The sequence below is a fragment of the Echiichthys vipera genome, assembly GCF_963691815.1.
Source record: "Echiichthys vipera genome assembly, chromosome: 11".
NCBI classification, from domain to species: domain Eukaryota; kingdom Metazoa; phylum Chordata; class Actinopteri; order Perciformes; family Trachinidae; genus Echiichthys; species Echiichthys vipera.
This window is the reverse complement of record NC_139836.1, coordinates 8,888,788-8,900,776: the sequence shown is the minus strand read 5'-3', so window position 1 is coordinate 8,900,776 and position 11,989 is coordinate 8,888,788. Positions and strand designations below refer to the sequence as shown.

Below are 11,989 nucleotides of genomic sequence, written 5' to 3'. Positions count from 1 at the left end.
GAGAGAGAGAGAGAGAGAGAGAGAGAGAGAGATGTTTTTAGCTGATGAAACATCAATATTTAAGAAGTGGGCTATATTTGATTTGATTTAAAAGACTACAGTGAGTTGTTAGTGTAGTGCAATGCAGATAGCCAATGATACAAAATACAGGTTTTATGGTATGTTTTTGTCAACACCAATCTATTCCTGTGGCGTCAACCATTTTTGTCCCATTTGTTTACCGTAGTTCAAGCCCGGTCTCCGGTTGCTTAGTAACGCTCCCTAACACGGATGGTAGGATAGTTACGGTCGACACAGGGTTAGCTAGTTGTCCAGTAAAGAGACTTATCCGTGTATATTTACATTAACACTACATTCAACGTACGGACGCATTGCTTTTCTAACGTCTTCTAGATTTGTACTTTCCCACACAGTAAAGTTTTAATGGGGTAGCGATACCAAGTTAGGACTGGCTGTCGTAATTACTTTCACGCTAGCTGGCTAACATTAGCTAACTGACACAACACATTATCATCTTAAGAGTATCAGCAAATGCTCGGTAACTTTCTCCTGTGATGGATCTGGATATTCGTCAGTTTCTCAGCGAGGCAAAGGAGCAGCACGGTTTGTTACGTTAATGCAACGTTTGTAGACGTTAATTCAGGAGCAAAGATAGTATTGATGGACTGTGAAAGTCACTGTGTTTAACGTTATTCAACGCGTATGTTAATTCATGTAGACCCCGGAGCCTTGCACTCAGCCTACCATTTAATGAAGGACATTACAGCAGCTGGAACCAGCGGACGAACTCCACGCATTGCCCCAGAATTGTATGTTGTTTGTGCGGAAACAGCTCTACAGGTGAGGCAGAGGTAATTCTCTGTAATAATGTAACTGTTGATGTTACTTTAGACTTTGTAAGTTACAGTCAGCAGGGTCGAGGTAATGACCTACTCACTGTAGGTGAGTCCAAGCCCCTGGGTTAAAAGCTCTGAATCTGTTGAGTGTGTGACTACAGGGTGCTGGAGGGACATACTGTATTTTCTGACTCGTGGGTTCCTGGGAAATCAGACTGTTTATAAGATCTTATACAAATGTTTTTATTCCTAAATTAGGATAAAGTCACAGCAACAGGAATGTACAACATGTAGCTTTTATGTTAATGACCAATGGCAATGCCAACTCTAACACTGTTATTTTGAAAAATACTAATCATACTTGTTCAATGCAGAGGAATTAAACTGCTGTATATTCAATAGCACTAATACTGATTCAGTCACTGCCAGATTCATACAGGGAAGTCAAACCAAATTTGCTCCATGGGCCACATACAGCCCAATTTAATCTTTAGTGGGCCAGTAAACCATTGCATAATAGCCGGTAAACAACACCTCCAAATTTGCCCATTTCTTTTAGTGTAAGTACATTCTGTATAAACACTGTTTTCATGTTGACTGCTGGGATACAGCACAAGATATGAGGCTTCAAAGAGCCTCCAAGTCTCAAAGATTCACATCTGAGAAAAATGTGGAGCTCATTTATTCTAGTAAATACCTGCTTCTGTGGTGATATGTAAACATCTTTATCTGTGGAAGTTCCTGAATTATTACTTACATTATTGTCATGTAAAATGCTTTAATTTGGTTTGACTAAATAAAGGTAGGGAGTAGATTATTGGTTTTTTTTTGGTTACAAATGCTTTGTTGCTGGAAGTTTCTGTAGATTCTGATAATTCATGCTAATAAAAAACTTCTGCTGGACCCCCTCTGCTAGAAGAGTCTTATCACATAGTTCATTATGTCACTGGTACCGTGCAGTAACTTAAGCGAGCTAAATCTAACTAGTCTCCCAGTAGGGGATACTAATTGATTCACTAATGCAGACTGAACTGTGCTAAGGCAAGGGAAACATGTTTGAATAATGAAACACAGTGATATTCCATAATGTGATTTGTTCTTTCTCCTTTATATCAAACAGTGGAAATGCAGCATGCCTTGAAGTCTTGAAGACTTATTTGAATATTGAATTAGTCACAATATTCTTCAGTTTCAGTTCAGTTATACATACTCTATACTGTATATACTGATGCAATGTCCATTACTGTAAAGTCGATCCTGTTTTATGATCTTCCAGCATGAGAAAAACAATGAAACATTTAATGATAAGACAGTTAAAAGATTACAGTATACATGATTTCTATTACATTATAATATCCTACCTGACAGTTCTACAATTCTTTGAATGAAAAAACCCTGCATATTTTTTTTTCTAACAAGTAGCAGGAGAGAGTATATAACACACTACTGATATTCTCAAGGGCAACAGCTCGTCATGTGTAAAATAAATGTGCATCACACATACATACATTAAGCCATTTCTGAATAGTTTCAATAATGCATCATGCATAGAGAAATGCTGGCGACACAATAAAACGGGGGTTAAGGTTTAAATATTTATTTATTTTGGCCTTTGTGCATCTCTTTTCCTGTGTTTTCAGCTTAGTTGTTTGGAGATAAGCACAGCGTGTCTAAAGATGTACTTTGAAGGTAATCCGCCGGCTAATCAATTTTTGTGTCGAGCCTACCTCTGCCAGGGCCAGCTGAAGTCTCCGCCGGCCACAGGGAGAGTGGTGAGGACAGTAAATTGAACACTTCTCCTCAAGGAGATTGTGTGTTTTCTGTGTTTTTGTCAATGAGATACACACACACACACACACACACACACACACACACACACACACACACACACACACACACACACACACACACACACACACACACACACACACACACACACACACACACACACACACACACACACACACACACACACACACACGTAGAGACTGCAGAGATACTGTATACTGTACTTACTTCCGCTATAACAGGAGCAGATGTCCTAGCTTTGTAAAACACTGTATTTGTTTTTCACAATGTCATTCTTCAAGGCATATTGCACCTGGTCTTTTCACTATTTAGAGTAGTTTCCAGTTTTTCAAACTGGCATTCATTGAATAGTTGATATGTCTGATCTTTGTATGTTTGTGTATGATGTGACAATATCTCACTTCCCCTTTTGCATTATTTTCTATTTTAGGAAGACTTTGAAGAGGCTGTGGTGTATTTTCTTAAAGCAATTGAAATTTCAAAGCATGATCCAAGGTTTGTAACCTCTCTGAAGCATGCTTGGCTTTGCTATATTAGTGTCAAGAAAGTTGACCAATTTATGCCATGTACATTCTTATCTCTGATATTGTTCGGTAAATGTCATTATAGTGCTAAGGTGCACCTGTAAAGACATGGTATGAAAGTGTAATACTCACAACAGTTATTTCAGTCGTGATAGGTTAGGAGAGTTCAGTCTGCTTCATAAAATATATTCTGGGGCATGAAGGGTCGATTTGCAAAGAAGATTGTTGAAATATAACATGATTGTTCATGCTTCACACCAGCCCTTTATTCACAACTGGATCATATTCAGCATGTACATTTTAACAGTTGATTGTAAGTATCCGTGCACAGGGCAAAAAGGATGATAAATATAGATGTAATAACATAAATTGTTAAAGTTCCCTTGCTCCTTGCTGTTGGGAGATAGTGGCTTAGCTTTTGCAAGCAATCCGCACTGAATCTCTTTGCTAATTAACTCATAACCTGTCAATAAAAGGGCTGAATGAGCATCCCAATCAACACCAAAGGGAATACATATCTAATACACTAAGCCCAGACTAATGCACAACATACTCTCTGGTGAATAAATTAGCAGCACTCAAACTGTCTGTTTACACAATTTCGTCTTAAACAGCACCTCAATTTATGTTGAAAGGCATATACAGGGTTCTCTCCTGAGGCTCATTGGACAATGGTTATTCCACACACATTTGCAATTTACAGAACCTCTCCATACAGAGTTGGTGCTTGGACTGAATTTAGTTGTACTAAGAGATAAAATGGCTTGCATGTGTGTCATAAATAATTCAGTGTTCTCTGCCAAGATATTGTGCATTTGGTTTGTGTCTTACAGATACTTCTTCATAGTGTTCAATGCCTCAGTGCTGTACTTCCAGACAGTGCGTCTTCTTCTGCAGCCAGGGCGGTGCCTCCACCTTATCCCTTCCCTCAAGCAGGTTGTCCAAAGTCTGGAGGAGGTGGCTGACCAGGACTACAGCTGGAGGGCTGAACTCATGATGCAAGTGACCCTGCAACGATCTCTTAGTTCTCTTTCATGAATAAGTCCATTCTCATGTTGGATTTGTGAACATGAAACATAGCGTTAATTAACCAATCGAGATGTACAGATCGACTTTTTTTCAGTTTCCGATCTGAGATATCCAATTGGATGTCTGCCGATAATAATAATGATTCTGATTCCAGAGCTGATTTTGCATGAAATTAACATTGCATTGCAATTTTGCATTATGTTTAAATGTATTCCAAAGCAATTTATTTGAACTTTAGCTAGAGTTGGCTGCACATACCAGGAGTGGGAGTAGGAGTGCAAATTGCTGTGGCAAGGTTTAAAAAAACAAAAAAACAAACTAGATCTCACATGAGACACTGTGATAAAAAAACAAAAACTGGAAGCTGTATCAGTTTGATGTTATACACGCTAGAGTTAAGAGCATCTTTATTGAGAGCATTGTGAACCCCATGTGACCCGCATTGTCTGTTTAAAGAACGGGATGATCGTCCATCATTGTGATATATCAGACAGCAGGTCAGTTTTGCGTTCTAAAGTTGGAGGACCAACACTGTGAAAATACAAAGGGTAGTAATCTGTTATTTATGGGCCATAGAGTCAGACTCTGTGTGTTAGCTTATTCGCACCCGTCCTAACCATAGACTGTATATCAAAAGCGTGACAGCCAACCTAGAAGTGAAGCCAAAGCATCTTAATTGCTCCCGGTGTCCTCCATATTGGTGGACAGGACATGGAAGATAGAAACTAAAAAGTCAAAGTACATGTCAAGTGAGAAAGCATCCTGACTTAGTGCAAGAGTGTGCGGTTTGCCAGCTGCACAGTGGCTGACCGGAAAGCCCTCCAAAGGGTTGCTCACTCCCCACCCTGGAAGAACTGTACAGCTCTCGCTGTCTTAGTAGGGATAAAAACATTTTAAGGGATTCGTCCCATCCAGGTCACCAACAGTTTGAATTATTGCCCAGGCAGACGTTTCAGGTCTCTAAATGCTCGGACTAATAGACTTAAGAACAGTTTTTATCCAGAAGCTATACCAGTGTTGAACACCGCAAATACCTTTACCTATGATGGTGCATGATGCTCAGGGTCTCTGCAATCTACTGTTTTTTGTTTTGTCTCCTTAAGCTGCTACGGTGTGCTTGTGTGTGTGTGTGTGTGTGTGTGTGTCTGTGTCTGTGTCTGTGTGTGTGTGTGTGTGTGTGTGTGTGTGTGTGTGTGTGTGTGTGTGTGTGTGTGTGTGTGTGTGTGTGTGTGTGTGTGTGTGTGTGTGTGTGTGTGTGTGTGTGTGTGTGTGTGTGTGTGTGTGTGTGTGTGTGTGTGTGTGTGTGTGTGTGTGTGTGTGTGTCACATCATTAGCAGTATATTTGGTTTGACCAAGTAAATTATTAGCACTGGGACCGCAAGCATGATGAGGTGCTACTTGTACCTGTGTGTGTTTATATACAGTCTATGGTCCCAACACAGCTGGAGGTACATTCTCTACCGTTAATACATATGGATCTGTGCGTGGATCGGTAACCTTAGTCCAACATCCGATGAGTGAATTATATCAGTACTGGAATCTGGTATTCATATGTGATTGGACCAGTTCCATTTCTATTAACCAGCAGTACATGTGTGACCAAGGCTTTTTGTTCCCTAGTTAAGTATTGGCCTTGAAGTTTTATTATGATCCCCCATGACACCTTAGGCTCAAATGGTGGTTATCTTCGTTCAGAGGACATAATGACATCCATGCTCAGTGTCTCAGTCTTCCCAGTCACTCTCAGTAATACAGCTAGCCAAAGTATTAATAGGATTGGTTACAGTATGTCTGAAATTCATACAGTACTGAGTATCATCCATATAAGATAGCATGTCCAACATGCATAGCTCTCATTCAAAGAGACTACAGATGAAAAATAGCTTTTAACTATATTTGGTATGATATAGGCATTGTGCATTTACTACTACAATAATGCAGTGTATTGTTCTTTACTTTGTTCACACTGGCCAATACAGTGGTGAACAAAAATATGAGAAACAGTTTTTAGTAGAAAACAGTATGTACAGTTTAATTCTACAACAATAAAAAAAAAACCTACAAAAAAAAATTACATTGCTGGCTTCATAAAGGATCAACTATTTGATAACATTTGACTGATTTGTATGTAAAGTAGCTAGGTGTATGTACATCAAATAAACTGGGAACTTGGTATATAGCACTGTGACGCCTGCTCTAGTAAAACTCACATCATCACTAGTGCCTGTATGTTATGGAAATATCTGTCTCATTTGCTCTCTGCTTCTATTCAGGCATCTGATCAAATGTCTTGTGGATTCTGGGGAAATGGAAAATGCTGCAAGTTTTGCCAAAGTTACTGAAGAATTCATCAAGTCACATACCCCACATCTTTATTCAAGACTCTTTGTGTTACTGGTAAACAGCATTACTTACTGAATTTAGAGTAAACATATCTAATGAAAACCATGCATCTGCAAAATGTAAATGTTTCACTAAATAAGAAAATCAGCATTGTTTTAACCTCTGTGTCATACATTTTTAACAGTTGGAAAACTGTCTAAACCCATTAAAGAGCATTTGATCTTTAATATATCTGAATGCCTAGAATTCAGCAGCAATATAAATATAAGGTTGTCATTGGACGGCATTGATATACTATTATAACTTGCTAACACATTAAAGTACTTCAATGTTCAAGGTGTATTTATTGTCACTGTATAACACAGTGTTACACAAGGAAATGCAGTTGTAATCCCTTTATGCTACAAAAAAAAACAATTGTGCATTCTTGTAGTGCTATTGTATGCCTCTGCGCCACAGCCACTTGGACTAAAAGATAAACTGATAAGATTTTTGGACGTCACTGTGACAAAACACATTTATGGCCATATCTCAAGATGTTATTTATGAAAACCTTCCACACAAATTTCTAATAGGATAAAATGATGATGTATGTACTAACATACTCAGTATGTATATGCTATGGGCAATTTTGAACACAACCCTTGACTAAGATGTTAGTTCACTGACAACCAATACTCATTCACCTCCTTGTTTCATTTCCATAGATTGTTTAACCAGAATCCTAACCGTCTTTACTTTAACCATAACCCTGAGAGTACTTATACCTTTACTCTTATCTTCTTAGGTACAACACAAGCTGACAGAGGCTGATGTCCTCATTGAAATGAGCAGGCAGTGTACTACCTTAGCGGTCATTTACAAAATACAGAAATTTAAAAAGTAAGGAAAGTTTATTTTTTTTTATATATAAGTACATTTTTTTCTGCTCTGAAATTGCTTGTTGATTTGTTATTCAGAATGCAATGTTTTTGTACTTTAGTAGTAAAAATGGAAAAGTAGTTGTAGTTATCCAAAAAACAGAATAGCCTTTGATCTGCTTTAATGGTGAAGGCAAAATTGTGTTTGAAAGAATATGCTTTACTGATTGATTGTATGTTTGCTTTTGTTGAATGCAATTTGCTAATACTAAAGGCAATCAGTTATGGCCTTATTAATGGTCATACCAAAGCTGCTCAAAGTTCGCATTTTGTATGTATAACCTGGAAAGCAGTTTTTTTTTATATACACCATGTTTTGCTTGAGATGTAGGATTTTTTCATGGTCAAAAATGAATGCATTTTTGACCATGAAGGTTGTATGATTGCAGTTAATTAGGGAGCTCTTTCAAGAAATAAACTTGATCCACTGCTCTCAGCTTAGCATTTGGCGCCCCATAGGGTGCAGGTTTATCTGGCCGCCTGCATACAGTAATGGTTTAATACTACAGCTTCTGGTGTGGCGTAATACAGCACAAACCCAGTCCAGGCCCCCGGCCCCTGCCCCCCTTCTGCAGGCATGTACTCAACATGTCCAAGCTTCTTATAGCTCTTCAGCTCAATAAACATCAGCAGCATGACTCAGTCTGAACCAGCCATCGTCACCATCATATAGGTTATTTTGCCTAAGGTTTATGCATTGTTCAGTGCGAGTATATTAGGAGGGAAATTACTATACAGATGCATACATACCCTTGGATGTTTACTCATGTTCTTTCATGTTTGTAGCAAGTTGGAAGAAAGAAATGAGGATCAGCCAACAAAAGAGGAGCTTGAGCAGATTTTTCATCTCTTAATGGATTGTATCAAAGCATCTGCTACGCCTGTGAACTCCAGTCCTCTTCAGAGCCCAACACCCATCCAACCGGCTGACAGGTCTGTGACCCAAAGTGTCCTTAACAAATCTTCTACTCAACAAGCTTACTCTTTGTTGCTCCCTGTCCTCTTCCTAAACCTCCGACTACCATAAATCCACATATGCATATCCAAAGGGCAGTACGTGGTTCAGATTACTGTGCTGAAGTGTTGTGGATTGTACAAATTATGATTTATCTGGGATTTGCAGAGTTGCTTTCCTCCTGGAGTTGGCTCTGCTGGCCTTGCAAGTGAAGCATCAGGAAGTAGCTATCAACTGTTTGAAAGAACTGAAGTCGACAGGAGAAGCTGTAAGTGTCCCTGTGGCTACTGTACATGCTGTAACTGTACATATTATATAAACATGTAAATGAATGCATGGTAATTGATGTCACTTCTTAAGTAGTTGCTTGAGAATAGATGAGATTAATTTGCTGAGCTCATGCCTAAGAGCTTAAAAGTTTGCTGCATTTTGATTGCTTTCTTCAATGTAGAATTCATATCTTACGTTTTTTTTCCAATCGGAAATTGGTCGTTTTGCTCTTTTGTACTCATTAATATAATGTGAATTAATTGAAATGATAACATAATTAGCAACATTATCTTTTTAAGAAGTTTTGTCATAAATATGACTACTGAGAATAATCATCCTCTCTTCCATGCACTGCTGAACACTGACTCTTAAAATCATAGGTATGTGTATTTGTCTTTTTAGAGTATTGGCCAATGCATAATAATGGAATGCATCAACTGTGAAACCAACCTCCTGAAGAGAAAGGCGAAGATGAATGACTATTCCAAAGCCAGTGTGGAGGTGCTCGATCATATTTCTGAATTATCAGCCTTGTGTTTCTGCCACATGTTATGCAGGCAGTGGACCCATTGGCAGAGTCTTGAATAACTGTTTTTCATGCAGGGGTCAATTTTGAAATTTTTGGCTATTTTGCTTGAATTATATGTCTTATTTCACACTGTTGGAAAGACAACATACAATACACATTCACAGTAGGTGTTTTTTTATTACACTTTATTTTATTGTGTCAGTACATTTCTCCTAAATTCATTAAAAGTAAGCATTAGATAATGCCTCATTTGCATATTTCAAACATACATTTTCAGAAAACTTCTAATACCAAAAGTAATTGTCTTTGTGTAAGAAATCAACTGTGGAAGTTTCATGGTGATATCTAATAGTAAACTGTTATACCCTATTCACCTTCTCCCCAATATATTTTGAGGAATTTTCCCCTCTAAGACAGAAAAAAACATGTATGTGTAAACTCATTTGGACCATTTAATATTTTGGTCTGAATATGTCCCTTTTAAAGAATTGGCACCACATCAAACCAAAATCTAATTCCTTCCAAGTATACTTGCCAAATGATAGAAGTGTTGTGCTGTCATTACAACAGGAGAGACTCTCAATCTGTAGTTGCTATCCCACAGGCCCGACTGAAGGAGATAGGAAAGCTGGACCAGTGGCTGCAGACTGCAGTGAGAGAGGGGGAACCTCAGGCCATCCAGGCAGTGTGTGCTACCCAATGGAGCATCTGTCTGCCCCTCATGCAGCACAACCTCAGGAAATGCATAAAGACACCTCTGCTCAGGGTGGCCCAAGTACTGGCAGACATGCAAAGGTTTACAGTTTGTTCAGAAACAGCATTATACATGGTTATGTGTGTATGTCTCTGGGCTTTTCAATTTGTTTTTATTGCTGCGTTTGCACTTCACTGAATATGTTTTGCTGTGCCCTATAGCTTTACCTGCAAAAAATGACAAACAGGTTGTGGCCTAATTCAACATGCTTTCCCAAAGTAGCATTATTTGATATACAGTATAGAGCATGTTATCATGGTATGGTATAGCTCAATTTGTATTTTAATGCAACAATATATAGATTTGATTATGTTTTCTTGGTTTTTGCGATAATGCAGACCTTTCTATGACAGTCAATAGTAAGAAACCGTTTTTATTTTTATCAGGTTTCTTGGCTGTAGAGTTTCTGAGAGCCAACATTTCAGTATTCTTCAAGATTATATAAGTTTATGTCACCAGGTTTAAATTTCAGTATCTAATCTAGAGATTTGCATTCATTTATAACGTATACGTTTATGCTTGAAGTGTTTGGTATTTTCACAGTATGTTGCTGGAGATGCGCTGTCAGGTCCACTCAGAGCTGGCAGTGATTGAAGAAGAGGACGGGCGCCTTGAGGCTTCTTTGACTCACCTTCAGAAAGCCATGCTGCTGGATAATGGGACAGAACGAGAACGCCTGTCGTCAGCTGTCAGCCTCCTACAGCTCAGAGGGACCCTCTACCAAACACCCTCAAGGACCGAGGATAAAGCAGCTTTGCTTATGCAGCAGGTTTTTAGCCATGTCAGACAGTCTAACATTACAAAATGAAACGTTCCTTAAAACTTAACAAGGCAAAACTTGTGTAAAAACATACTTGCTTTATCAACAGCAATCATACATACGTAGAGTAAAGAAGAAGAGAATCCTTTCCCTTCAGAACATAGCTGTTGAATTATTTGTGGGTGTTAAAGTCAAGTCAGTTTAACAATTTACCTGCATGCAGTATGCAGGATTATTGAGACGAGTAAATGTAAGTTGTAATCCATAAGATAAACATCAAGTATGTTTTATGAATGGTGTTGGGCTTGAAGTCACAAAAGAGTGTACCTCTTTGGAGGACTGTAAGTAATGGCTACTAATGAATTCTAACATCTAACCCTTCCTTCTCTTTCTCAGGCCAGGGACATGCTGCCCCAAGATAGGACCGACTGTCGTCCCATCCTGGTCGCTGTGGGTCTCCTTTTGGCTCCTGAGGATTTCCAGATGGTGCTGGATGCTGACAACACCTCCAAAAGTACAGATTTCATTAAGACACAATAATATGTTCTTAATGCATCTCCTTTTTTCAAGAAGATCTTTATTTGTCAGGATAGCTGAAAACACACATCCCAAAATTACGAAGCCTTTCGCCCCTTGTATCTGCACCATAGACTCTATAAAATATGGATGTGACATCTCCCATAGGTTTCAGAAGAGCCAAAGTGAAGCTCAATGTGGGTGGCTCTGGCTGTTGCCATCTTTGCAGTGCCTGACACCACCTTACTGCCAGTCAATCCATAAAAGGGCAAAGAGGTGGAGCGTGGATGGAGCTGAAGCGGGCTGATTGAAGCCTACAGCTACTTAAAGCGGTCAACCTTTAATTTTGCAGAACTCGCTTTTAGAGCGACTGCGATTTTTGGCACTTCAGCGTTTGCTTAATTTTTCAACACCGGAAGTTGCATCTTGATGTGCACCAGGAATAACACAGTTCATTAAACTTGAGGAAATTGACAGTTTACTTGCCTGAAAGAATATACCACAGATGTCTCTTATCTGGGGTAAAGTGCATTTACATTTAAGAGAGTAACAAGAGCATGATCAGTATCTGACTATTTTATGGTGTCAAACAATGTTGTAGCAACTATAAAATTACTTTAGGCTTTTAATTGTACTCTTTTGATAAGACATTTATGGTGTACATCTTCTCTCCAACTGCTCTGTTCTGCACTTCTGCTGCTTGGTCCCCCTTAGCTTTCTCTCTCTAGTTCTCTTTCTTAGCTA

General features: G+C 38.8%; 1 protein-coding gene across 1 annotated transcript in view; it reads left to right on the top strand.

Annotated features, from left to right (window-relative positions):
* Positions 1 to 554: 554 nt before the first annotated feature.
* Positions 555 to 11,989, top strand: part of cfap46 (cilia and flagella associated protein 46) — a gene marked incomplete at both ends in the record, with an annotated part of 66,953 nt that continues 55,518 nt past the window's right edge. The window contains 13 exons of the mRNA XM_083923204.1: positions 555 to 603; positions 719 to 840; positions 2,477 to 2,608; positions 3,076 to 3,140; positions 4,003 to 4,167; positions 6,472 to 6,595; positions 7,329 to 7,423; positions 8,248 to 8,394; positions 8,585 to 8,684; positions 9,089 to 9,187; positions 9,820 to 10,010; positions 10,513 to 10,738; positions 11,126 to 11,243. Of these exons, the coding sequence (XP_083779330.1) occupies positions 555 to 603; positions 719 to 840; positions 2,477 to 2,608; positions 3,076 to 3,140; positions 4,003 to 4,167; positions 6,472 to 6,595; positions 7,329 to 7,423; positions 8,248 to 8,394; positions 8,585 to 8,684; positions 9,089 to 9,187; positions 9,820 to 10,010; positions 10,513 to 10,738; positions 11,126 to 11,243 (1,633 nt within the window). The remainder of the gene's footprint in view (positions 604 to 718; positions 841 to 2,476; positions 2,609 to 3,075; positions 3,141 to 4,002; positions 4,168 to 6,471; positions 6,596 to 7,328; positions 7,424 to 8,247; positions 8,395 to 8,584; positions 8,685 to 9,088; positions 9,188 to 9,819; positions 10,011 to 10,512; positions 10,739 to 11,125; positions 11,244 to 11,989) is intronic.